Below are 27,751 nucleotides of genomic sequence, written 5' to 3' on the forward strand. Positions count from 1 at the left end.
TATGGTGGTGAGCACCTGTAGTTCCAGCTACTCGGGAGACTGAGGCATAAGAATCACTTGAACCCGAGAGGCAGGTTGCAGTGAGCTGGGATCACACCACTCCATTCCAGCCTGGGTGACAGAGCAAGACTGTCTCAAAAAACAAAACAAAACAAGGAACTAGCCATCGCAGTTAATGAAAGAAAGACTTGATATCTCAAATCCATAAAATTCCCTGCATTTCAGGTGCTTCTCTCTGGTTTAAGCCACCATCATCTTGCTCCTAATTGACTCCACCAGCTTCCTGACGGGGCTGTCTTCTAATCTTGCCAATTCATTCCACATACTGTGAAAGAAAGAACACATTGGGTCATGTTAGTCCACTGCTTAAACAAAACAAAACAAAAACCCTTCATTGCCTCCCCATTGTTCTCAGGCTAAAAAATCCATACATTCACCTGGCTTTGAAAGCACTTAATTTTCTCTGGCCCCTGCCTGCTTCTAGCCTGCTCACCTACCACGCTGCCCCTCTGCCCTTCATCCCATCATATGCAGCCCCTGACTTAGTCTGCTCCTGTGTCCACTGAGCCTTCAACTCAAGGTGTCCTCTACTCACAGAGCTTCTGAGCTACCATTCCATGCAGAGCGTTTGCTTGTCCCCTGCTGCAGCTCAGTCTCACTTCCTCTGGGCAGCCCCTCCTTGCCGTTCTCCTGTGCGTGGCGCTGCCTTTTCACAGTACAGTTCCCTCGCCTACTCCTCCGTTCCCTGCTCTGGCCTGGAGAATCTGCCAGCCCGATGAAGATTCAACTCAGGATTGGATGAACAACCAAAACAGGGTCACCAACTGTACTCCATTAAAAACATACTTTATTTCTGTCTGGCATGAAGAAATTTATTTTTTAAAACATAAATGAATTTAATTTGATGTTCTTTTTGAATGTTTCATTTGCTTTGATTTCAGATTGAAGAAGAAATAAAGGGGTGTTTGCAGTTTTTGCAATCTGTTTACTCAACATTTGGCTTCTCTTTTCAATTAAACCTGTCAACAAGGCCGGAAAACTTCCTAGGAGAGATTGAGATGTGGAATGAGGCTGAGAAGGTAAAAGACACACCTTGTACTTCCTCTTCATTTTAGTCATATGGAAAACACCTGAGAGGCTGCGATTCTTTGCAGGAGGATGCAATAATTTGTAATAGAAATTTTGAAACTGGAAATTGTGGGATAAATGTATAGGTTGTAGAATGTGGTTATCCCGTTTTCTTTGTGATGGTGATAATAATAATACCTTACATTTGCTTCACACTTAAAGTTCATGTCTGGCTTTTACCTACAGTCTTTCAGTGCTGGTCACTAAGAATTGGCTCAGGTTTTTAAAGAAATCTTCTGATTGCTATAACTCTTGGTTTGTGAGGTTTATTTTAAACCATTGCCTGTTGAGTCATCTTAGTTCAACTGTAGAGTCCCAGGGCTGCATGGTCTAGATGTAGATGTGCATACTTGATGCTGGAGTCCCCTTCATAGTCACGTCCTGTCATGCCCTGCCCTGTGTCTGTCTGAAGACACCCATGCTCAAAGACGTTACATCTAAGCTTTGCAAAACCAAGATAAGGAACTCATCACATTGCTTTTTTTTCCTTAATAAACAAAGGATATAGTGTGTTTCCTGTGTTCGCTTTTATTAAAAATGAGGATGGTGTCATGGCCAGATACCCTGCTCTGCCTGTTAGTTCTCCTCTCCTTGGAATATAATAGTCCCCACTTATCCATGGGGAATAAGACCCCAAGTGGATGCCTGAAACCCTGGATGGTACCAAATTGACGGCAATCAGGTTAGGACACCTATCTGTTCATGCCTTCACCCACAAATTTAATGCCCCTTTTTTTTTTTTTTCTTTTTTTTTTGAGACGGGGTCTTGCTCTTTTGCTCAGGCTGGAGTGCAGTGGCGCAATCTCAGCTCACTGCAAGCTCCACCTCCCAGGTTCATGCCATTCTCCTGCCTCAGCCTCCCGAGTAGCTGGGACTACAGGCGCACGCCACCACACCCGGCTAATTTTTTGTATTTCTAATAGATACGGGGCTTCACCATGTTAGCCAGGATGGTCTCGATCTCCTGACCTCCTGATCCTCCCACCTCAGCCTCCCAAAGTGCTGGGATTTAATGCCCTTTCTTAACTAAGCACTTTTCATACACTGTGGCTGGAACTTTTGCAATGTGAGGTGCAACAGCAAAACTAGCATGAATTTTTTTTTCCTTCTTCACTAATTCACAACTTACCCAATGGATAGAAGATTTTTTTTTTTAACCATAGCTCTTAGAAACTTCAGCATAGGATTTTTTTTCCTTATTAAATTGATAACTTTCACCTTTTCACTTAAAGGAAGCATTTTGTGGCTTCACTCTGGCATATCCAGATTGCTAGTAACACAACTCTTGTGCTTTGAGGCCATGGTTAAGGAAAATAAGGGTGATGTGAACGTAATCACTGTGATACTGCACAGGTGATTTGAAACATGACAGCTCGTAAGTGACTAACAGGTGGGCAGTGCACCCAGCATGGAGACTCTGGACAAAAGGATGAGTCACATCCCAGGTAGGAAAAAGTAGGATAGTGCTTTATCCTGCTGCTCAGAGCAGTGCACAATGTAAAACTTATGAGTTGTTTATTTCTGGAATTTTCCATTTAATATTTTCAGACCTCAGTCGACTGCGGGTAACTGAAACTGAGAAAAATGAAACCACAGATAAGGGGGACTACTGTACTCATGGGAGCTTAACACACAAATACAAGAAATACGAATCAGAGAAGCACTGGATTAATAGTGTAACAATTATTTTTACATGATTAATAGGTACAGAAGCCAAGCAGAGGCTGCACAAAAGCAGTTTAGCCTTGAGCTCTAAATAGGGCCTTCTCCTCCGCACTGACCCGTGCCCACCCTAAGCTCTTCTTCCACATCCACTGCATGGACGAAGAGGGCCAAATGAGATAGACTATCTACCCTGGGAAGGATGCAGACTCAGTTTACCTAACAGCCATGTGGAAGCAGGAAGAGGAAATGAGGACACAGAGCTCAGATCTGGAGCCATTTTACTCCAGACTTTAAAGTCTGAAAGTACTTTATCTCCATGAGTAAATTATAAAAGATCTCTAAGCATCAGGATCAAGCATGAAATGGTGATGATGAGACAGTGGTGGTGATGGTGGTGGTGATGTAGCGATAACACCTACTTCCTGAGGGTGTGGTGAACTTAAATGAAGTAATTTACAGGAGTATTAGGCATAATGCCAGGCACATGTAAGTGCCCAGTAGATGTTAGGTGTTGGTATCATTGTCATTACTCTATTCATTTGAAGTTTGGCGGGGTGTGGGGAGCTGAAAAAGGGATGGACCAGGTATAGACCTGGCATGGAGAGGACAGGCTGGAAGTCCCAGCATTTTTGCTCTTTTCTTAACTGATGGGAGTAAATAGTTTAGCAACCAAGCCTGAGGTCACCCAGGGATGTGACTGGATGGACCTGCTTCTGCTTTTGGGATATTTCTCTCAAATATCTAACCCTGGCCTGGAAATCACTGAAATGAGCATTTAAATATTTTATCTTCAGAAGTGTCTGAAACAGTTTGAAAGAGACACATCTTGAATGAATCCAATGTTCTTTTGGCTCTGGGCAGCTCCTACTGTGCCCTTCTGTTCTGTGTCCTCCAAGGCCCAAGGAGCAGCAGTGACCCCTGCTTTATCCTCTTCTCCAAAACTTGGCCTTTCCTTGGCTTTTTAGCCTCTTGCAGTCCCCCGAATTCTTTCCATCACTTGGTATCTGCTGTAGGAGGGCCTCATTTGTCCTGGAAACATGAGAAGGAAACCTGTGTTCCTTCTCCTTTTAGAAACAGAGTGGAACAGGGGAGCATGGCCTCCAGGCCCAGGAAATGTCTCCATGGGGGTGGCTTCCTCTGGTCCTAAGTAGAAAAGAAGCTGCTTCTGTAAGATCAGGCCTATGTGGGACACTCTCAGGATCCCAGGAATAAAATCTCCATCTCTCTCAAGATCACATCCTGACTGAGGTCCTGGGAAAGGCTTCCAGGACTCCAGGAGTCAGCTTTCTTGATGATGGCAGCTTTGGCCTTAAGACTGCCACTGCTTTGATTTCCCCATGAGGCATGTCACTCCCAAAACTCTGCCCCCTCATGAGCACCAGTATGATGGAGGCGATGATGGGAGTTTGGCTCGTGTTTTGGCAGTACTTTGGCCAAGGACTTAGGAATGCCCACGTGCTTCCCAGGGAAGCTGGATTCATGGGAATACTGGAAGACTCTGGGAAATTTTTCATTAATACACACTTGCACCCTCACCTTCAATGTGGAACATCTTCACTACAAGCTAAGTTGAAGGCATGTAGTGGCTTAGGCTGAAGACAAAAGTAGAGCCTCATGTTCCCATACCCCTATAAATTATAAGTGACCCTCCCAGACATGTGCAGAGGTGAAGGAAAGGCAAAAAAGAAGTAGCGAGGCCTGCCCTCTTGGCCTTCTTACCCACCCAGACTCAGAGTGGAAGAGGGAGTGAGATCAAGGCTTTCCTGCTTTTTCATGTGTGGAGGCCCCACCTACAAGGGGAATGGGTCTTGGAACCGTCACCAGGAGGCAGAAGCTGGTTGTTGTTTAGGGCACAGGGGACCTGTGTTAAGAGGAAGACCAAGTGTCCCCTCCCTAATGCTTACCTGGAATTCACTGGAACAATTTATAAATGATCTTTTCTCCCCAGTTGAAATGTTTATGTTTCTTGAGAGCAGGTGGCACCTTAATCATCTCTGTGTAGTCCCTGCTCAATAGTTTATTGAATGTAAAAGATGCTCAATAAATATATGTTGAACTAACATAGACTGTAATGAAGAGTTACAGTAACTTTTGTGAGCTGTATGTAAAAAAAAAATACAATGTATAATTTTATCTTTTTTCCTCTTTTGAAAAAGCAACTGCAGAATAGCTTGATGGAATTTGGAGAACCATGGAAAATGAACCCAGGTGATGGAGCATTTTATGGCCCTAAAGTAAGTAGACCATATGCTTCTTTTAAGTAAAATTTAAAAGAAAAATAAATACCCTCTCTAAGAAAACATTATTTAATTTGTAGATTGACATAAAAATCAAGGATGCTATTGGCAGATACCATCAATGTGCTACAATTCAGCTGGACTTCCAACTGCCTATTAGATTTAATCTCACATATGTTAGGTGAGTGATTGAATGTGATAAATATTATAGTACTAATATTCTAATTGTTTGTCATTTGAGTATTAGCAATACAGAAATAAACATTAGTGAATGTCTAGTATATGTACTATACACTCAATATATATTTGTTTACCTGATCATAATCCAGTTGGGAATCAACTTGAATTTTCTGGTCTAGTAGGGGGAGGAAGATAACTAAACATGAGCGTAGAGATATGAACAAAGTGCCATGAAAACACGATCCAGGCTGCTGACTCTCCCTGAGTTACAGAGGGGAAGACTTCACAAAATGCTGGCATTGGGTCTGTGTCTTAAGGATGAGATGTTTTCTTGAAAAAGCAGAGGGAAAAAAAGGCAATTTTATCACTGTAAGCCAACAACTTCTTTAAAAAAAAAAAAAGAACATAGAGTAGAATTAACTCTGTCTGCGCGTGTGTGTGTGTGTGTGTGTGTACAGCTTAATGATTATGATTCTGTTATTCTCTTGTGCTGCTTCTTTGTGGTCACACATTCCTCCTACTCCTAACCCCGGACTACCATTAATGCGTTCCCCATCAAGATAGTTTTGCCATTTCCAGAATGTCATGTAAATGGAGTCATGCAGTATAGAGCCTTCTGAGACTGGCTTCTTTCACATAGCACAGTGCTGTGGAGATTCATCCATGGTTTTGCATGTATTGCTAGCTTGTTCCTTTTTATCACTGACTAGTAAGCCATTGTGGATCCAGTCTCTCATTTAAGGGTGTTTGGGTTGCTTCCAGTTCTTGGTGATTATGAATAGAGCTGCTGTAGGTATTAGTGTGTAGGTTTTTGTGTGAATAGAACTTTTCGTTTCTTTAGGTTAAATACCTGGGAATGGGTCATATAATAATTGGATATTTAACTTTGTAGAAACTGCCAAACTGTTTTTCCAGAGTTGCTGTACCATTTTGCATTCTCACCTGCAATGTGTAAAGAGTTCCAGATGTTCCACATCCTTGTCAGTACTTGGTATTGTCAGGTTTTCTTTGTTAAGCAGTTCTAATAGGTGTGTAGTAGTATTTCATTATGTTTTTTACATGTTTTTAGTGGCTAATGATGTTAACATGTTTTCATGTGCTTGTTTGCTATTCATTTATCCTCTTTGGTTAAATGTCTGCCAAAGTCTTTTTGCTAATTTTTAATTGAGTGATTTGTTTTCTTACTGTTGAGTTTTGAGAATTCTTTATATATTCTAGATACAAGCCCTTGGAGGAATGTATGATTCGCAAATATTTTACCCTGGTCTGTAGCTTGCTTTTTCATTTTTTGTAATATCTTTACTTTCCCATTCATCCTGAGTTATTAAATTCAATAAAGTTTAATTTCTCAATTTTTTTCTTTTATGGATCATGCTTTAGCATCCCATCTATAAGCTCTGCCTAAGTACAGGTCATGAAGATTTTCTTCTATGTTTTATATCAAAAGTTTTGTAATTCTAAGATCTGATTTGAGTTCATTGGGTGCAATGTGACATTTAGGTCAAGATTCATTGTTTGCATCTAAATGTCTAATTGTCCACACATCAGATGATGTGAGAACAGGCCATTATTTCATCATTGACTTGCCTTTGTATCTTTGTCAGAAATTAGTTGGACATATATATGTGGGTCTGTTTCTAGATTACAAATTCTGTTCTGTGGAACCACTGATTATCCCTTTGTCAATACTGTGCTGTCTTGAATACTGTAACTTTATAGGAAGTCTTAAAATTAGGTAATGTGAATACTTTATTCTTCTATTTCAGAATTGCTTTCACTGGCTATTCTAATTGTTTGGCTGTTAATACAGTCTACAAAAAATTCTGGTGGGAATTTTTATTGGAATTGCATTAAATCTAGAGATCAGTTTGGATAGTTTTCCAATTGACATCTTAACTACATTAATTATTTTAATCCATGACCTTCTTTCAGCATTGAAGCCCTATGCCTATCTTGTTAGATGCAGAAGTAGATGTAGGTGTAGAAATGTCCAAGTATTTCACTTCGGGGTGATTTGAGTGATTGTAAGTGGTTTTATATTCTCAATCTTCACATCCACATGTTCATTGCCAGTATAAGGAAATACAGTAGATTTTTTATGCTGATCCTGTATCCTGAGACTTGCTGAACTTACTTTCTAGTTCTAGGAAGGTTTTCTGTTTTTTTTTTTTTTAAGAATTCTTGGGATTTTCTATGTAGACAATCATGCCATCTGCAAATAGGGACAGTTTAACTCATCATTTCTGATTTATATGACTTTTTTTCCTCAGTGATCCTCATTCTGATATATGACTTTTATGACCTTCTCTTGCCTTATCGCACTGGTGAGAGCTTCCAGTGTTATGGTAAATGAGAGGGATGAGAGTAGACATGCTTGCCTTGTTCCCATTCTTAGACAAGCAGATGATGTTTCATCATTGATTACTGTGTAATGTTAGCTGCAGGTCCTTTGTAGGTATTATCTATCAAATTTAAAAGCTTCCCTGTATCTTAGTTTTCTATGTTTTTATTATGAATGTATGTTGAATTTTGTTAAATTCTTTTTCTGCGTCAATGTATATGATCATGTGATTTTTTTTCTTTAGCCTATTAATATGATAGATTGCATTTACTTTAAATATTGAACCAGCCTTACTTTGCTGAGATAAAATCTACTTGGTCATGCTGTGTCATTGTTTTTATATGTTGCTGGATTCAATCTCCTGATAGTTTGTTGAGAACATTTGCACATATGTTAATATGGGATATTGGTCTGTATTTTTCTTGTACTGTCTTTAACTGGTTTTAGTATCTGAGTATGCTGGCCCCATAAAACGAGCTGGGAAGTATTCTATACTGTTCTGTTTTCTGGAAGAGATTATGCAGAATTGATGGTATTTATTTTTCAAATTTTGGTAGAATTTGTCATTGAAACGATCTAGTACTGAAGGTTTCCTTTTGGGAAGATTTTAAACTTGGAGTTTATTATTTTATTTTTTTAAATTTTATTGTATTTATTTTATTTTTATATTTATTTTATATTTTTGAGACAGGGTCTTGCTTTGGTATGCAGGCTGGAGCGCAGTGGTGTGATGATAGCTAACCATAGCCTCACACTCCTGGGCTCAAGCGATCCTCCCACCTCAGCCCCCCTAGTACCTGGGACTACAGGCATGTACCACAATGCCCGGCTAATTTTAATTTTTTATAGAAATGGGGTCTCATTATGTTACCCAGGTTTATCTCAAACTCCTGGCCTCAACCTCCTGCCTCAGTCTCCCAAAGTGCTGGGATTACAGGCGTGAGCCATCATGCTCAGCCTGAGTTTATTTTCTTGAACAGATAGAGAACATTCATGTTACCTATTTATTCTTGGTAAAATTTAGATTGTTCTTTTCAAGGAATTAATCCATTTCATCTAAGTTGTCAAAATTATATGCATAGAGTTGTTTATAATGTTACCATACTATACTTTTAATTTCTGTGGAGCCTATAGTAATATCTCCCCTTTCATTCATAATATTAGTAATATTACAATATAGTTTTATATATATATATATTTTGTCAGCTTGGCTACAGATTTATCAATTATATTTATCTTTTAAAATAACTGACTTCTAATTTCACTGATTTTTCTCTATTTTTGTTTTCAATTTTATTGATTTCTGTTCTTTATTACTTTCTTCCTTTTGCTTGCTTTGGGTTTATTTGCTTTTATTTTTTTGATTTCTTAAGGTAGACACTTAGATTGTTGACTTGAGGCCTATCTCTTTTTATAATATAATTTAATACAGAGGCTTACAGTCTATAAAAGGCCAGGTTGTTAACATTTTAGGCTTTGTAGGCCATACAATCTTTGTTGCAAATACTCAGCTCTGTCATTGTAGTGGGAAAGCATCTGTAGTGGGAAAGCAGCTGTAGTGGGAAAGCAGCTATAGACAATACATAAACTAATGAATGTGGCTGTATTCCAAAAAAAATTATTTACAAAAACAGGATATGGGCTGGAGTTGGCTCATAAGCCATAATTTGCTGACCCTTATTTTATATTATAAATTTTCTTCTAAGTACTGCTTTAGACATATCTTATAACTTTTGGTATCTTGTGTTTTCATTTTTATTCAGTTCAGAATACTTTCTTAATTCCCTTGAAACTTCCTCTTTGACTGATGGATTGTTTTGAAATGTGTTTTTTAATATTTATGTGTTTGATGATTTAGCAGTTATCTTTCATTATTTATTTCTAGTTCAATCCCACTAGGTCAGAAAACATTTTGTATGGTCTCAGTGCTCTTAAATGTGTTCAGGTTTGAATATTTCAGGTGTACTTGAAAAGAATGTGTTTTCTGCTGTTGGTGGGTGTAATGTTTTGCAAAAGTCAGTCAGATTTGTTGATTGTTGGTGGTGTTCAGTTCTTCTGCATCCTTACTGATTTTATCTTTTTCCTATTGATGACTGAAAAAGGAGTGTGGAAGTCTCCAGTGGTAATTGTGGACTTGTAGTTTTCGCCTTTCAGTTTTTCCTTCATGTACTTTGAAGCTCTGTTGTTAGGTGCATCATATTTAGGATTTTTAGGTCTTCTTCGTGAATTTACTCTTTTATCTCCATTATCATAACATGCAGTGTCCCTCTTTATCCCTGATATTTCTGCTGTAAAGTCTACTTTGTCTGACGCTAATACAGCCAGCTTTATTTCGATTCGTGTTTGCACACATGGTATATCTATGTCTTTTCCCATCCTTTTGCTTTTAATCTGCAAAGTGGATTTCTTCTAGACAGCATATTGTTGTGTCTTGGCTTTTAAAAAATCTATTATGACAATCTTTCTTGTAATTGGTGCATTGAAAAACTTACTTTTTTGAACTTAGCTTTTAATTTTTGAATAATTTTAGATTGACAGAAAAATTACACAGATAGTACAAGAGTTCTCATATATCTTCCATTCAGTTTTTACTAAAGTTAGCATGTTACACAATCATGCTACATTTTCTAAACTAAGAAACTAACATTGGTACATTATTATAAACTGAACTGCAGACTTTATTTGGATTTCATGTTTTTCATTAACGTCATTTTGCTATTCCAGGATCCAACTCAGGGATACCACTTTGCATTTAGTCAACCTATCCCCAAGTCTCCTTTGATACGTGACAGTTTCTCAGTCCTTCCTTGTTCATCACCTTGACAATTTTGAAGAGCACTGGTCAGGTGTTTTGTAGACTGTCTCTCAATTGGAGTTTGTCTAATATATTTCTCATGATTAGACTAGCGTTATGGGTTTCTGGAAAGAATACCACAGAGATTAAGTTCCTTCTCATCATATCCCATAAAGGTGTGCATGTATGATATGATTTATAACTAGTGATGTTAACCTTGATCACTTAGTTAAAATAATGTTTGCCAGGCTTCCCCCTGTGAAGTTACTGTTTTTCCCTTTCTATACTGTTTATTGAGTCCAATCCACATTTAAGCTTACGCTTATGCTTCACCTTCTGGAGAGGGGAATATCTGCACATATTTTGTGTAATTCTTCTATAAAGAAGATTTATCCCTTTTCCATTTGTTTATTTGTCCAGTTGTTAATTTATACAAGTATAGGCTTGCAAATATTTTATAGTTTGGGTTATAATAAAATACTACATTAAAAATCTTTATTGCTCAAATTATGCCAGCCTTTGCCATTGGGAGGTAATTTATATTGGCTCCTGTGGCCCTTTAACATGTCATCCTTTTTCCTTTTTTTTAAGCACTTGCTTTACTCACTGGCAGTGTAAGGTGTTCAATGCTCATCTTGTACATTCCCTGACCCAGCTTTTGATTCAGTCATTTTTCCAACGAGGAATGGAAATTATAGAACCAAGAAATACAATACAATGATATTTAGAAATCAAAATCTGGGATAAACAATCTTAAGATGGCTGAATATGAACAGCTGCAGCCTTCAGCTCCCAGCATGAGTGACACAGAAGACAGGTGATTCCTGCATTTCCAGCTGAGGTACTGGGTTCATCTCACTGGGGCATGTCGGACAGTGGGTGCTGGACAGTGGGTGCAGCCCAATGAGCAAGAGCCGAAGCAGGGCGAGGCATTGCCACACCCGGGAAGCGCAAGGGGGAAGGGAATTCCCTTTCCTAGCCAAGGGAAACTATGACACACAACACCTGGAAAATCGGGTCATTCCCACCCTAATACTGTGCTTTACCAAGGGTCTTAGCAAATGGCACATGAGGAGATTATATCCCGTGCCTGGCTCAGAGGGTCCCACGCCCACTGTCTCTCAGACCACAGTGCAATCAAACTAGAACTCGGGAGTAAGAAACTCACTCAAAACCACTCAACTACATGGAAACTGAACAACCTGCTCCTGAATGACTACTGGGTACATAACAAAATGAAGGCAGAAATAAAGATAGTCTTTGAAACCAATGAGAACAAAGATACAACATACCAGAATCTCTGGGACACATTTAAAGCAGTATGTAGAGGGAAATGTATAGCACTAAATGCCCACAAGAGAAAGCGGGAAAGATCTAAAATTGACACCCTAACATCACAATTAAAAGAACTAGAGAAGCAAGAGCAAACACATTCAAAAGCGAGCAGAAGGCAAGAAATAACTAAGATCAGAGCAGAAGTGAAGGAGATAGAGACACAAAAAACCCTTCAAAAAATCAATGAATCCTTTTTTTTAAAAAAGATCAGCAAAATTGATAGACGCTAGCAAGACTAACGAAGAAAAGAGAGAAGAATCAAATAGATGCAATAAAAAATGATGAAGGGGATATCACCACTGACCCCACAGAAATACAAGCTACCATCAGAGAATACTATAAACACATTTACGCAAATAAACTGGAAAACCTAGAAGAAATGGATAAATTCCTGGACACATACACTGTCTCAAGACTAAACCAGGAAGAAGTTGAATCTCTAAATAGACCAATAACAAGCTCTGAAATTGAGGCAATAATTAATAACCTACCAACCAAAAAAAGTCCAGGACCAGATGGAGTCACAGCTGAATTCTACCAGAGGTACAAGGAGGAGCTGGTACCATTCCTTCTGAAATTATTCCAATCAATAGAAAAAGAGGGAATTCTCCCTAACTCATTTTATGAGTCCAACATCATCGTGATACCAAAGCCTGGCAGAGACACAACAAAAAAAGAGAATTTTAGACCAATATCACACAGGAAGGGGAACATCACACACCAGGGCCCGTTGTGGGGACAGGGGAGTGGGGAAGGATAGCATTAGGAGATATACCTAATGTAAATGATGAGTTAATGGGTGCAGCACACCAACATGGCACATGTACATATATGTAACAAACCTGCATGTTGTGCACATGTACTCTAGAACATAAAGTATAATTTAAAAAATTTAAAAAGAAAAAAATGAAAAAATAAAAAAAATCAAACTCTGGGTGCTAGGTGGGACCATTTCCTTTAAATGTAATTATTGATATTTGGATTTAGGCCTACCATTTTGTTATTTGTTCTGTTTGTTCTTGTGCTTTTACATTCATCTATTTCCCTTTTCCTACTTTCTTTTGTATTATTTGAATATATTTGAGTATTTCATCTTAATTTAGCTATTGAAAGTTTTTGGCTATATCTCTGTATAGTTTTTAGTGGTTGCTCTGGAATTACTATGTATACACTCATGTGTTGCTTAACAACAGGGATATGTTCAGAGAAATGCATTATTAGGTGATTTTTGTCACTGCGTGAACATCACACAGCATGCTTACACAAACCCAGGTGGTAGAGCCTACTACATACCTAGGCTAATATGGTCTAGACTATTGTTTCTAGGCTACAGACCTGTAAAGCATGTTACTGTACTGAATACTGTAGGCAACTGTAACACAGTGGTAAGGTAATTATGTATCAAAACATATCTCAACATAGTAAAGGTACAGTAAAAATAGGTATAAAAGATAAAAAATGGTACACTTGTTTAGGACACTTACCATGAATGGAGCTTGCATAACTGGAGGTTGCTCCAGGTGAGTCAATGAGTAAGTTGTAAGTATATGTGAAGGCCGAGGACATTAGTGTATGCTACTGTAGACTTTATAAACACTGTACATTTAGGCTACACTAAATTTAAATAACTTTTTTCTTCAATAGTAAATTAACCTTAGCTTACTGTAACTTTTTTACTTTATGTATTTTTGACATTTTAAAACCTTTGAATCTTTTATTATAGCACTTACCTTACACAAATACATTACAGTTGTACAAAAATATTTTTTATATCTTTATTCTATAAACATTTTTCTATTAAAAAGTTTTAAAATTTTTTACTTTTACTTTTTTTTTGTTAAAAACTAAGACACAAACACATACATCAGCCTAGTTCATACATCAGCCTAGTAGCCTAGGCCTACACAAGGCCAAGGTTATCAATATCACTGTCTTCCACCTCCATTTCTTGTCCCAGTGGAAGGTTCCAGGGGCAGTAACACACTTGGGGCTGTCATCACCCGTGATAATAGTGCCTTCTTCTGGAATACCTCCTGAAAGACCAGCCTCAGGCTGTTTTACAGCTAACTTTTTTTTTAAAAAGTAAGTGAAAGAATACTTACCTTAGATAACAATTAAAAGTACAGTGTAGTAAATACATAAACCAGTAACATAGTTGTTCATTATCATTATCAAGTATTATGTACAGTACATAATTGTAGGTGCTGTCCTTTTATACAGCTGGCAGCGCAGTAGGTTTATCACCACAAACATCTGAATAATGGGAAGATTTTTAGCTCCATTATAATCTTACTGGACCACTGTCATATATGTGCTCTGTTGTTGGCCAGAACACTGTTACGCAGTGCACGACTGTATATATATACAGGCACACCTTGTTTTATCGTGCTTCACTGTATAGCACTTCACAGATGTTGCATTTTTTATAAACTGAAGGTTTGTGGCAACCCTGTGTCGAGCAAGTCTATCAGTGCCATTTTTCCAACAGCATGGGCTTACTGTTCATGTCTTTGTGTCACATTTAGGTAATCCTTGCAGTGTTTCAACTTTTTCATTATTATTGTGTCTGTTATGGTGATTAGTGATATTTGATATTACTATTGTAATGGGGGGGCACCATGAACTATGCCAATTTAAAATGGTGAACTTTATCAATAAATATTGTCTGTTCTGACTGCTCCACTGGCCACTCCCTAATCTCTCTCCCTCTCCTCAGCCTTCCCTATTCCCTGAGGCACAGTAATATTGAAATTAGGCTAATTAATAACCTACAACAGCCCGTAAATATTCAGGTGTAAAGAAGAGTCATAAGCCTCTCACCTTAAATCAAAAGCTAGAAATGATTAAGCTTAGTGAGGAAGGACTGTTGAAAGCCCAGACAGGCCAAAAGCTCGGTATCTTGCACCAGTTACCCAAGTTGTGAATGCAAAGGAAAAGCTCTTGAAGGACATTAAAGGTGCTACTCCAGTGAACACAAATGATAAGGAAGTGAAACAGCCTTCTTGCTGATGTGGAGTAAGTTTCCCTGAAGCCAAAGACTAAACCAGAGCAAAGCCCTAATTTTTCAATTCTGTGAAGACAGAGAGGTGAAGAAGCTGCAGAAGCAGAGTTTGAAACTAGCAGAGGTTGGTTCATGAAATTAAAAGAGCCATCTCCAGGGTCAGGTGCACTGGCTCATGCCTGTAATCTCAGCACTTCGGGAGGCCAAGGCAGGTGGATCACCTGAAGTCAGGAGATCGAGACCAGCCTGGCCAACCCCATATGGTTGGTGAAACCCAATCTCTACTAAAAATACAAAAATACAAAAAAAAAAAAAAAAAAAAAAAAACTGGGTGTGGTGGTGGGTGCCTATAATCCCAACTACTTGGGAGGCTGAGGCAGGGGAATCACGTGAATCCAGGAGGCAGAAGTTACAGTGAGCCAAGATCATGCCATTGCCCTCCAGCCTGGGCAACAAGAGTGAAACTCCCATCTCAAAAAAAAAAAAAAAAAAAAAAATCCATCTCCATAATATACAAGTGCAAAGTGAAGCAACAAGTGCTGATGTACACACTGCAGCAAGTTATCCAGAAGATCTAGCTAAGACCAGTGATGAAGATGACAACACTAAACAACAGATTTTCAATATATATGAAACAGCCTTCTATTAGAAGATACCCTCTAGGACTTTCATAGCTAAAGAGGAAAAGTCAATGACTGTCTTCAAAACTTCAAAGGATAGGCTCACCCTCTTATTAGGAGCTAATGCAGCTCATGACTTTAATTGAAGCCAATGCTCATTTACCATTCAGAAAATTTTAGAACCCTTAACAAATGATGCTAAATCTACTCTGCCTGTGTTCTAGAAATGGAACAACAAAACCTAGATGGCAGCACATCTGTTTACAGCATGGTTTACTGAATGTTTTAAACCCACTGTTGAGACCTACTGCTCAGGAAAAAAAAAAAAAAAAAGATTTATTTCAAAAGATTACTGTTCATTGACAATGCACCTGGTCATCCAAGAGCTCTGATGGAGATGTACAAGGAGATTAATGTTTTTTCATGCCTGCTAACACAGCATTCATTCTGCAGCCCACGGATCAACGCACAATTTTGACTTTCAAGTCTTGTTATTTAAAAAAATTAATTTTGGAAGGCATACTACATACTACATGTCATACACATTAACAACCTCATAAGCAATATTATAATTTTTGTTTTCAATCATAGTACGTTTTAAAGAGCTTAGGAGAACATTATAGTTATCAAATATTTACCATATCTGTTGATCTTGTTTCATTCCTGATGTTCCAGGGTTCCCTCTAGTATCATTTCTCATATATCTGAAGATATAACAGAAAAAAAAGTTTATTTAAAGCAGATCAGTTGGAGATGAATTGCCTTATTTTATTTCATGTGAGAATGTCTTTATTTTGTTGTACTTTCAAAGAAAATAACCTTCTTCTTTGATTGTACAATTCTGGGTTGATAGTTACTTACTTTTAATATTTTAAAAATATTGTTTAAATATATATATTAAATTAGTAGTATGGCAAGAGGACACTTCTGAGGTTAATGCAAACTTTGAACACTCATGTTCTTTTTTTTTTTGAGATGGAGTCTTGCTCTATTGCCCAGGCTGGAGTGCAGTGGCACAATCTTGGCTCACTGGAACCTCCGACTCCTGGGTTCAAGCAATTCTTCTGCCTCACCCTCCTGAGTAACTGGGACTTCAAGCATGCACCACCATGCCTGGCTAAACTTTGTATTTTTAGTGGAGTCAGGGTTTCACCATGTTGGCTAGGCTGGTCTCGAACTCCTTAACTCCACCCACCTCAGCCTCCCAAAGTGCTGGGATTACAGGCGTGAGCCACTGCTCCTGGCCCAGAACACTCATCTTCTAATTTAAAAACAGAGACATCCATTTTTGTGTTAACCTTTGTTGCATCTCATTTCCAGAGTAGACATGAAATAAAATTTATGTAGTGAAAATATAGAACAATTTTGATGCTTACAATGAGACAAGTATTAGAACATTACTGCTCCAATGATTTAGTGAGGATCTTGAAATAAATTCTGAAGTCTTCCAATGTTTACATTTATTGGAGGGGTTCCTGAGTTCTATCAAGTTGTTTTTTTAAGTCTTGTTCTCATCTTGTGCATAAATGTTAACATTTCCCAAAGTAAAAACTTAGCTTTCTTACTTTTTACTTTTTATTAAATTTAATACAAAATATGACTGGAGTAGTTAAAAAATATTTTACATTATTTGCAGTAAGATGTCATTATCCCTGTTCAAAGAGCAAATTTTAAAACTTCAATCTGGGTGAAAGATTGGCTAGTTTTACAGAAAGATTTGCCACCTTAAACTCAAGCTGATTTTTCTATTTTTATGTAAATAACTGAGATGCTATCTTATTCTTCCAAGGTCATGTTTGTGAAATAAACATTACATGAGAGCTTTCCTGTCATCTACACTATATGTTGTTTACAGTGTTGAACAAATGTGAGTTCCTAAGTTGTAATGTGTCCTCGTATGGTCTATTCTATTTACATGTGTGCCACTACACACTGAAATGATAATGCTGTACAGTTCTAAATGGTAGCAGTTTCTGTAGGCTGTAGGCCGAAATATTTTTGATGAACTGCTTAGTTTGGAGATTTTATTTTTTAAGTTGTATATTTTCTTGCAAAGTAAAAACACAAAAAATATTGTTACACATCCTTCTGGCTTTTATGGTTTCTGATGAGAAATATGCAGTAATTTGAGTCACTTTTCCTTTATGTGTCACATGATTGTGATGTGTCTGACTGTGGACTTACTCAAGTTTATGTTGTGGAGGTTTGAACTTCTTGGATCTGTAAGTTATTGGTTTGTGAAAGTTGGATAGTTTTCAGCCATTGTTTTTCCATATTTCTTTTCTGCTATGTCTCTTCTTCTGGGACTCAGGTGACCTGAATATTAGACCTTTTGGTATTTTTCCAGTTTTCTGAGGCTGTTTATGCTTCCTTCGGTCTTCCATTGTATATCTTTCAGATTGGATACGTTCTATTTACTTATCTTCAAATTCACCAACTCTTTATCATCTCTGTTGCTACTGAATCCATCTAATGACTCTTTAAAACTTTCTGTCATTGTAGTTTTCAATTCTACAATGTCTGTTGCTCATATTTTATATTTCTTGCTGAGACTTTAAGTCTTTTCAGTCACTCCAGGTGTGTTTAGGTTGTACAGTTATAATGGCCGTTTCTAGCCTTTGGTAATTCCATCATTTGTGTTTTCTTGTGCTGGACTGTTGTTTGTCTTTTCTTCTCACAAATTGAGAATTTTCCAATGATTCATATGCTAAGTAATTTAGGATTATATCCTGAACATTTTGAATATTATGAGATGCTGTGTCTTCTTTAAATCCTAAGGAGGTTGTCTTGTTTTGGTAGTGAATCTGCCTGGTTAGGTTCAGGTGGAAATTTCCAACCCACTTTTGTGGGCTGTGGTTCGGTGTCAGTTCAGTTATCGAAGCCTTTATAGTGATATTCAGATCTGTTCCATGTGTTCGCCACCCAGTGGCCAAGTCCCATAGGTCACACCATGTGCCAAAATGGAAAAGCTTCTGGGATTTGACCCCTAACTTTCTGCTGATTGGTACAGTGGAGTTAGTAGGACTCTGAAAAGTCTAATCTCTCCCTTTTGGAGGAACAAGGGTCACAACTATTAGTAAGAAGTCAAACCTTCAGGATCAGTCCTACAACAAAATTCTTTAGGGCCATCAGAATGCAAGTGAAACTCCTCATTTAAGGAGGATGTGGAGGAGAAACAAATCAGTCCAGCCAGCCATCATAGGTGTTGTGTGGCAAATGGTGAGTAGGCAAGCAAAAGTGAAAGCAGTGGATTGCAGATCAGGTAAGAAACGATGACAGTTGGAGCCAGGTGGCATAGAGATGAACAAAGTAGGGGTACTGGGAGTGTATTTTGGAGGAAGAACTGATGTGATTTGCTCAGGCTTATGTATAAGAGGAGAGAGAAGCATCAAGGTCATCACCATAATTGAGTAAGGGTTTTTCCCTGAAAAAGCAGGGATGGATGAGAGTGTGCTGTTGTCATTCATTACATTCAGCATGCAGAAAGGCGTCAGATAAAAGTTAACATTCATTCCTGTGAAATGAACAAAAATTTCCTTATCATGATAAAGAGCCTTTATCAGAAAACAGCAATAACATCTCAGCACAGTTGGGAAGAAGATGAATATGACTACTATTTGTATTGTTACTCAAAATTATTCTGGGATTACAAATACATGAAAGAGATAAAAAGAGATAAAAAAGAGATAAAATTATTTGTAGATGTTAAAATATAGAGAAATCCAACAGAATCAAATGGAGAAAATGGGGACTAATAATAAAGGAAGGTAGAAATGCAAAAATCAATTTGGCTTTATAATATTAGCAATAATCTGCTAGGAAATGCAATGGAAAAAAACATTTCAGAAGCAACAGCAACAACAAAATAGAAAATATGAATAAACTTAACAATAAATATAAATATAGTCATGCATCCCCATAAATATAGTCATGACAGGGATATGTTTTGAGAAATGTGTCGTTGTGTGAACATCACAGAGTGTACTTACACAAACGTAGATGATAATAGGGCACTACACACTTAAGCTATATGGGATAGCCTATTGCTCCTAGCTACAAACCTTTACAGAATGTTACTGTACTGAATGCTGTAGGTGCTTGTAACACAAATCACTAGATGATAAGAATTTTTCAGCTTCTTTGTGATCTCATAGGACCACCATCATATATGCAGTCCATTGTTGACCAAAATGTCATTAGGCAACACATGACTATAGATGTTATTTATAAGCATACACTATAAAATTTTCTCAAATACCATAAAAAAGTTATTTAAATGAAGATTCATACCACACTTTGGAATGAGAAGAATCAACATTTGCGAAGTTATTCTCTTCAAATTTATCTATTAATCTAATATAATTGTAAGCAAATCCACTGGGGTTATTTTGGGGGAATTTGGCATTCATTGCAACGTTTATCTGATAGCATAGATGTGTAATCGTAGTTTATGTCACTATTTGCTCTTCTTAAGTCTAGACATGATTAAAAGAGATGATGGGACAGAAATTTTGGATACCCAGGCTCTGTGAAAGGATCAGCTTGCTTCTCTTTCTTCCCCACACAAAATCAACATGATGTAATATTCAGGAATATTTCATACTGGTTTCAATTTGTGGGATTAATTTCTTCATATACCTGCATAGAAATGGACTCAAGCCGCCCACCCCTACCCCAAAGCTTCCTGTAGGGTCTAGACAGGGTTTTGCCTGCAGTTATTTTACAGTGGCTCTTAGCAGAAATGGCTGGCAGTGATGATATCCAGTTATAACTCATTTGAAGTAGGTTTAATGAATGGGTTTCTCTGTTTTTATTTGTTTGTTTTACTTTATTATTTATTTGTTAAATTTGTTTTATTTATTTTAGTAGTAGCTATCTGGTATAAGTTTTAGATAAAAATTTGTCACAAGAACTTTGTAAGTGTCACATGTTACATTTGTTGCAATAATGTGAAATTTATCTTTCTGAGAAACTTGTGCAGAAATCTTGAAGTGGCTAACTTCATTACAACTAAGTCATCATTTGCTTTTTTCATTTTTTTTTTCCTAAGGGGGAGAGGGAATAATTAAATGTAAGGTATACCTCACGAGGGTTTCAGGGAATTTGACCAGTGGACTTCAAGAACACATATCAGGAACATTTTAAAAATGAAGATTATAATGTGGGAGATAGTGGCAAGAATGGGGTTGCATTTAGATCAGATGAGATTGACTGGGAGTTGACATTTTGTGAAGCTGAGAGAGGGTATGTGGAAGTTCATTATACTGTTCTCTCTACTTTTGTATATGTTTCAGTGTTCTCTAATTAAAGTTTTTAAAATAAAAGAAAAAAGATTAGGAAACAAAGCAATGAGAAAACAAGACAGTCACAGAACAAATAAGGTTAATGGAGAGATAACTGATATCACTAATCTAAATCTATTCTCAAAATATAAGGCTAGAAGATAGTTATTGACTCTTAGGAAAAGACTTAAATGTATAATTTTCATTTTTTAGTAAGGATGGGGATGATAAGAAGAGACCTGTGATCATTCATCGAGCCATTTTGGGATCAGTGGAAAGAATGATAGCCATTCTTTCAGAAAACTATGGGGGAAAATGGTAAGTGATATGGAAAAAAAAAGCTATATGTCTATTATTCTTTTTAATTTTTATTAATTTACTTATTTTTCCTTTTTAAAAATATTTCTATTCTTAAAACATCATGTGTAAAAGATAAAAGTAGTAACAAAAGAAAGGGCATTTCCTTCCTTACAATTAGCAAGTATCCAAACAGCAAATAAAGAATTCTTATTCCATTTGCCAGATCAGAAAACAAAAACTAAGGGAGAGTGGCATAAAAATGTACCATTTACCTTTTGCGGGACTCGGTAGAATTAAAGTTATCTTTTTACCTATTTCAAGCCCTTCAGAGATCTAGTTGCTGTCTTGAAAACATGTGACCCACACTCCTAGGTACCACCTCTTGCCCTCCAGCCATCCTTCCTTCAACCCATATTGTTTGCCTTTGGGGTTCCCTACAGCCACTGAGAAGAAAAACATGTAAACCTGATTCATAAATGGCACAAACTCAAAGAGGATGACTTAGCAGCACAGCCCAATTAAGATGACAGTGGGGAAAGGAAGTGTCCTAAAGTGCAAAATTTTGAGTAGTGCATCTTGTTGTCCTTTTTGCCTGGAAGGAAGAATGGCCGGAGGTATGGAGCTACATGGATGCATGGGCTTTAGTTACTGCTTTGGCCACAAGGTCAAAGATCTAGAAGTAATTAGACTGAAAAATAAATTACATAGATTTGGGAAGCAGAAATGTGGATGATCACTCAGAATGGGCCAACAGAGGTGGTATTGCCATCAAAAGGCCCCCACTGTTGAGGAATTTTTCAATATTCTAATACAAGAGGACCCATTCGGTTAAAATCAGCTTATTTTTTTTCCCTAGTTGTTGCTTAGTGGCTCTTGGGCAAAGTGGCCACTGGTGGATATGCAAGGGCTCAACAATATGGACTTTGCCTCACTAAGTTCCATCTGGCTACATCTCTTCTGAGGATTCTGGTTGCCATCAGTAGTGATCACAGTTGTGATCCCCCAGGATGATACCATAACCTGGGGGAACAGCCAGTGGTCTTGTAGCAGGTTGATTACATTGAATCCCTTTCGTCATGTAAGGACCAATGCCTCGTTCTCACTGAAGAGAGACCCTCTGTGGATTTTGCTTTGCTCTTCTTTGCTGCCATGCTTCTGCCAGTGGCACCAAATATGTACTTATGTGCTGCCAGCAACACAACAGTGCTTCTGACTATGAAAGAGATTTTATAGCAAATAAGTAAAGCATTGCACTGACATTATGGGATTCACTACTGTCACCATGCACTCAGAAGCAAGTAGCTTTACTAGCAGTTATGGCACCAGCTGGCAGACAACATCTTGTGATGATGCATCCTAGTATGTGGAAATGCTGCAAACCGGTAACCACCTGTGAAATTTCTACCTCCCATTCCATTTTTAGAAATTGGCTGAGCATCTGCTCATGCAATTTAGTTCTCTTTTCAGAAACTACTGCCCCCACTGCTACTATTGCTGGGCTCAGTCCCTGCAGCTCCCATTGTGGACACTGGGCACTGGATGATACTGCTAGGGTCACTGCAACCAGTTCCTCCAAAAGCTCCATGTCTCTGCATCACCCTTCCTTGCCAGAATGGATTCCATGTGGTGCCTCCTTCTCCACTCTGTCTTAAGTCAGAGTGCCATGTTTATACATTAGCAGAACCTAGATCACACCCATGCATACTAGCATTCATGCCCAGCGAGGCTGGGGAAGCAAATTTTTGAGCAGGAAACATAAGGTGGGAAGTGTCCCAAACAAAGTGTCTTCCAAAAGTCCTGGGTAGCTGGAGAGTCTGTGTATATTCCTGATATTTTGTGATCAAAGAGAAATACACTTAGGTATCATGGAGTTTCTAAGCTATTGAAGTTACAGTTAACCCAAAAGTATGGACATGAATCTGTGTGCCACCTGAGTATGAGTTAACATGTTTATATTTCTTTCCAGTTGGTTTTAAACAGTTTACCATAGGTGAGAGATGATGGTGTCTTGCATTAGAATGGTGCAGTGAAAGTGGTTTAAAAAAAAAAAAGAGAGAACTAGTGAAATAGGAGATGGAGAGGGAGACAGGAGGTGGTTGGGGCCAGTGCACTGAGCATGCCTTCCTTTGTCGCAGAGACTGAGGTATAATCCCTGCACTTCATACATCCAGACTTCAGACAGCAGTCAGGCTTGTGGGGAAATCTCTCCAGGAGCCAAAAGTAAAGATGGCTAAAATGTGGGTCCTTTAGGGAAGTAGGGCTGAGGATGGGGTAAGGACAGAGCTCAAAAGAAAACATGTACTTTCTATTATATAACCTGTATTTCTGTGTTTTGCCATTTATCATGTATTATTTTGTGTTTATAATTTGAGAATAAATATATAAATATGCACATTCATAAAGTGCTATCTGAAATAGTCCTCTTTGCATATCCTTTCACCTTCAGACTAAATACTCACTATGACAGGGAAAAGGCAAACATGCCCCACAGCAGACATTGCTTATACCTACCCTGCCATCTTTTTTTTTAGAAAAAATAATCGTGGGTTCACACATCATTGTAAGAAGTTATACAGAGGCCGGACGTGGTGGCTCACACCTGTAATCCCAACACTTTGGGAGGCTGAGGTGGGTGGATCACCTGAGGTTAGGAGTTCGAGACAAGCCTGGCCAACATGGTGAAACCCCATCTCTACTGAAAATACAAAAATTAGCTGGGTGTGGTGGCAATGGCTGTAATCCCATTTACTTAGGAGGCTAAGCCAGGAGAATCACTTGAACTCAGGAGGCGAAGGTTGCAGTGAGCCGAGATCGCGCCACTGCACTCTAGCCTGGGTGAGCAAGACTCCATCTCAAAAAAAAAAAAAAAGTTATACAGAGAGGTTCAGCACACTCTTTACCCAGTTTTCCCCAATGGTAACATCTTGCAAAACTAGATACAGTATCACAACCAAGAAGTAGACATTGAGACTATCCACCAACCTTGTTCAGATTTCACCAGCCTCACATGCACTCATTTGTGTGAATGTGTATTTAGCTGTGTCACATGGACAGATGGTGTAATACCACCAGTCAAGGCACAGGACAGTTCCATCACTTGTAAGGGTCCCTCCTGCTCCCCTTTTTTCCCCACACTCAAACCATCCCACCCCTGTCCTCTTATCTGACAACACATGAACGTGTTCTCTAGCTCCATCATTTTGTCATATAAAGAATATTACATAAATGAATTTATACAGTACACAAACTTTTGAAGTAGGCTTCTTTTCACTCAGTGGAATTCCCTTGAAAGCAATCCATGTTGTTTTGAGATAAATTAGTTGGTTCCTTTTTTTTTTTTTTTTTTTTTTTTTGCTGATTAAAGCTGCTGTGGACATTAGTGTGCAGTATCGTGTGTGAACATATGCTTTCATTTCTCTGGGACAAGCGCCCAGGAGTGCAGTTGCTGGGGCATACAGTAAGTGCATGATCAGCCCTTTGGGCTGTCTGCCAGCTCATTCTACCTACACTTGTGCTATCAAAATTCCAAAATTATCCTTCTGTTTACTTTGCTGCCTTCAAACTTTAATATAATTTGGTTTTCTTCCATGCTGCTCTACTGAAACTGCCCTCTTGTGAAGTCTTTAAAAGAATCTTTGGTTATTTGAAAATCATGTAATAAGTAACCATTATTATACTTTGAAAATACATATGTTATGTATTTTTCAGGCCTTTCTGGCTATCTCCTCGTCAGGTAATGGTCATCCCTGTGGGGCCAACTTGTGAAAAATATGCACTTCAGGTAAAATCAGAGATGTTTAAAGTACATAATAATCTTGCATGTATTCTGTGTAGGTCATCAATTTGGAATGTCCTTCATGCTTTAAAATATTGCAGAACTGACACATTAACTTAAACCATGTTTTCAGCAGTTGGTGGTAACACATGAATCATGTCTCTGCAGCTGTATCAGAACTATTTCATTTCTTAATGTTTTTGAGAAATTAGTATTTTAAAACATATGTATTCATGTCTACATGGCTCTATTAGGGAAGAATGTTATCTGTTGCTGTATCACAAGTGACCCCAAAACTTAGCAGCTTTAAACAATAAACATTTATTATCTCACAGTTCCTATGAGTCAGGGTCTGGGAACAGCTCAGCTGGTGGATTCTGGCACAGAGCATCTCCTGTGGCTGCAGTCAGGCTGTTGGCCAGGGCTGCAGGCCTCAGAGCTCACTCACAGTTGGTGGATACAGCTCCTCACCAGCGGGGCTTCTTCACAAGTGGCCTGAATGTCCTCACAGCATGGTGGCTGGTTTCCCCCAGAGCGAGTGATCTGAGAGAGATGGGAGCTGCAGGTTTTTATAAACTAGTCTCAGAAATGATGTGCCAACACTTCCGCACTTATTTATGGTCACAGAGACCCTCTCTGGTATAGTGAGCAGGGAACTATAGAAGGGTGTGAATACCAAGAGTGGGGAACAACAGGGGTCTTTTTGGAGGCTAGGGACCATAATGTAACAATAAAGGTGTTTCATTTTCTTCTAGGTATCCAGTGAATTTTTTGAAGAAGGATTTATGGCTGACGTTGACTTAGATCATAATTGTACACTAAATAAGAAAATACGAAATGCACAGCTGGCTCAGTATAATTTTATTTTGGGTAATTTAAGTTTGTATATATTTTTCCAAATGCTTTTTTTTTTCACTTCAATTCCAAAAGACCAAATAAATATGGTTCAACTACTTAATACTTATACAAAAAGAAGAGTCCATAGTGTTCCTGGCTTAGCTGTTCCTAGGTATTCTTTATTGTTTGCTGGAAGAAGAGTTATAAAGTTTCACCTGAATCCTCTGGGATAGTTTTACTAGCAATAGTTAGTATTGCAAGCCAACAATGAAAACAACTGTGAAAATGATCCCATCAGTAGAATTATATACTTTATATTTCAGCCTCACAGGCCTGTAATATTTTCCCTCACTTTTCTGGCTTATTAGGAAAGTTTAAACTAATGGAAAGAAAAGATCCCAAATTTAAAATGATCCAAAGGAAAATATTTAGATGAAAAGTAAAATGTCCTTTTAGCACATGACTAATTCGATGCAGAATCTAAAATTTAGGCTTTAAAAATGATTCCAAAATTAAGAGAAACTAACACTGATATAACTGCAGGCATAGTATTGCTATTTCCTGTAAGTTGAGAGTCTGTAGAAGGCAAAATAAATATGCATAGTGTTGTTCTATTGACAGCGTTTCATTGATAATGTTTGACATCATAGTAGGTATTGTGGTGTTTAAATCAGGCTTCTTATGGTGGCAGAAATCTCAAGTTGGTTTAGACAAAGACAGCATTTATTGGAAGGGTCTTGGAGTATCCCATGACATGAAAGGTAGAATTAAATAGCCAAACCACTAGAAGAGCAATCAGGAGCCCAACCCTCACCAGGACTATTTCTTCCCATTTCTGGTTCCTGTCTCGCTCTGGTTCTTTATGCTTCTCTTGAATATCTACTTTGTTCTGCTTATCTGCAGACCGGTTTCCTCCTTCTGTATGGCAAGAAGCATGGCTGTAGATTCCTGCTTCATCTCACAATATGGGTCACTAGAGAGAACAAACTTTTTACCCACATTCCAGAAAATTCTGGCTGACTCGCATGGGTCTGGTGTCCACCTCTTGGCTCATCAGGTATGCCAGGTGGAGTCAGTGACTCTGTAAGAGCTCCCTGCTCTCATTTGCACCCTAGGACCACAATAGCTGTTCTCTCAAGTGGACAATAGAGAGATGGGATCAGAAGTCATTCCTTCCCTCAAGAAACTTAACTATCAGAGGATGAACCTAATGCTCATTAGATGATATTTATTAATAACGAATAAAAACTTGATAAAAACTTGTCATGGGACTGCTGACTTAATGTTTGGCAAATTGCTGATTTAAAATACATTTCTTTACCTTTCTTTTCTACAGTGGTTGGAGAAAAGGAAAAGATAAATAATGCTGTAAACGTGCGAACAAGAGACAACAAAATTCATGGAGAGATTTTAGTAACTTCTGCCATTGTTAAACTGAAGAATCTCAAGAAGTCACGGACACTCATTGCTGAGGAGGACTTTTGAAGTCCTTCCCTGATATTTGCTTCTGTGTAACTTTGTTTTGACCCTTAAAAATGTATTTTTCTTAACATATTAGTACTTCTAAGACTTTGGAGCCTTTGATGGGGGTTCATTCACAAGCTCAGCTGAGAAAGGAGACAATGAATGTGTAGCTGACATGTACCAAGTTTAATTCACTGATGTCCATAAGGGACAATCAGAGGGCACGTGTGGGAAATTTTCCAGCAATCAATGCCTTGAGAAATTTAAATGGGGAAATATTATTCATTGAAAAAGTGAAACAAAACACTAGGAAATGATTATGAAATGTTAGGGCTAAGATTTGTGATTTTCAAAAGGTGGGCTTCAAATAAAAGTCTGCAGAGTTGTTTTTTTTTTTAACATGAGGGAAAGTCTTATTTTCTAGTATGTCTAAGGTATTTTTATGACTGTTTTACTAAAATTCACACTGAAACTTTATCTTCAAATTGGAATCATTACTTAATTTTAACTAACCAACAACCACAAAAGCAGCAGCTACTACTAAATATTGGATTACTGACAAAGGAATTCAGTTTTGTGGAATCTGGTGTTTGCACTATAGGTTAAGAGTTGCCATTTAAATGTTTCTAATTCATAATTAGGTTTTGTTCAGCTTTAGAAAAAAATAAATTCCCGAATGAATTGCATCAGTGTTTCCAGTATTTCAGCTGTGGGCTTCTACTACAATTAAGCTGCTCACCTAGAGTTAAATTACTTTTGATGGGATGACATTCCATGGATTTATATACTGAA

The 27,751-nt window shown here is 38.0% G+C and overlaps 1 protein-coding gene and 1 long non-coding RNA gene across 8 annotated transcripts in view; one reads left to right on the forward strand and one right to left on the reverse strand.

The window, feature by feature from the left end:
• The window catches only part of TARS3 (threonyl-tRNA synthetase 3), a 78,747-nt gene extending 51,102 nt beyond the window's left edge, over window positions 1-27,645 (forward strand). For 4 of the 7 annotated variants that reach the window (XM_071100542.1, XM_071100543.1, XM_071100544.1 and 1 more), the window contains 7 exons: window positions 942-1,079; window positions 4,950-5,027; window positions 5,111-5,211; window positions 20,797-20,901; window positions 24,592-24,664; window positions 25,414-25,528; window positions 26,832-27,645. In XM_071100542.1, the coding sequence (XP_070956643.1) occupies window positions 942-1,079; window positions 4,950-5,027; window positions 5,111-5,211; window positions 20,797-20,901; window positions 24,592-24,664; window positions 25,414-25,528; window positions 26,832-26,980 (759 nt within the window). In that variant the 3' untranslated portion in view covers window positions 26,981-27,645. Of the gene's footprint in view, window positions 1-941; window positions 1,080-4,949; window positions 5,028-5,110; window positions 5,212-20,796; window positions 20,902-23,414; window positions 23,512-24,247; window positions 24,341-24,591; window positions 24,665-25,413; window positions 25,529-26,831 lie in introns of those variants that run through there. The other 3 variants (XR_011626048.1, XR_011626049.1, XR_011626047.1) reach the window with 3 other exon arrangements.
• LOC139364358 (uncharacterized) lies at window positions 202-16,007 on the reverse strand. Its single transcript, XR_011626052.1, has 3 exons — window positions 15,940-16,007; window positions 5,345-5,540; window positions 202-325 (listed from the first exon to the last, which is right to left on the reverse strand). It is a non-coding gene; the product is annotated as an uncharacterized lncRNA (long non-coding RNA).
• Window positions 27,646-27,751: the final 106 nt, after the last annotated feature.

Source organism: Macaca nemestrina, chromosome 7 (genome assembly GCF_043159975.1).
Source record: "Macaca nemestrina isolate mMacNem1 chromosome 7, mMacNem.hap1, whole genome shotgun sequence".
NCBI lineage: Eukaryota > Metazoa > Chordata > Mammalia > Primates > Cercopithecidae > Macaca > Macaca nemestrina.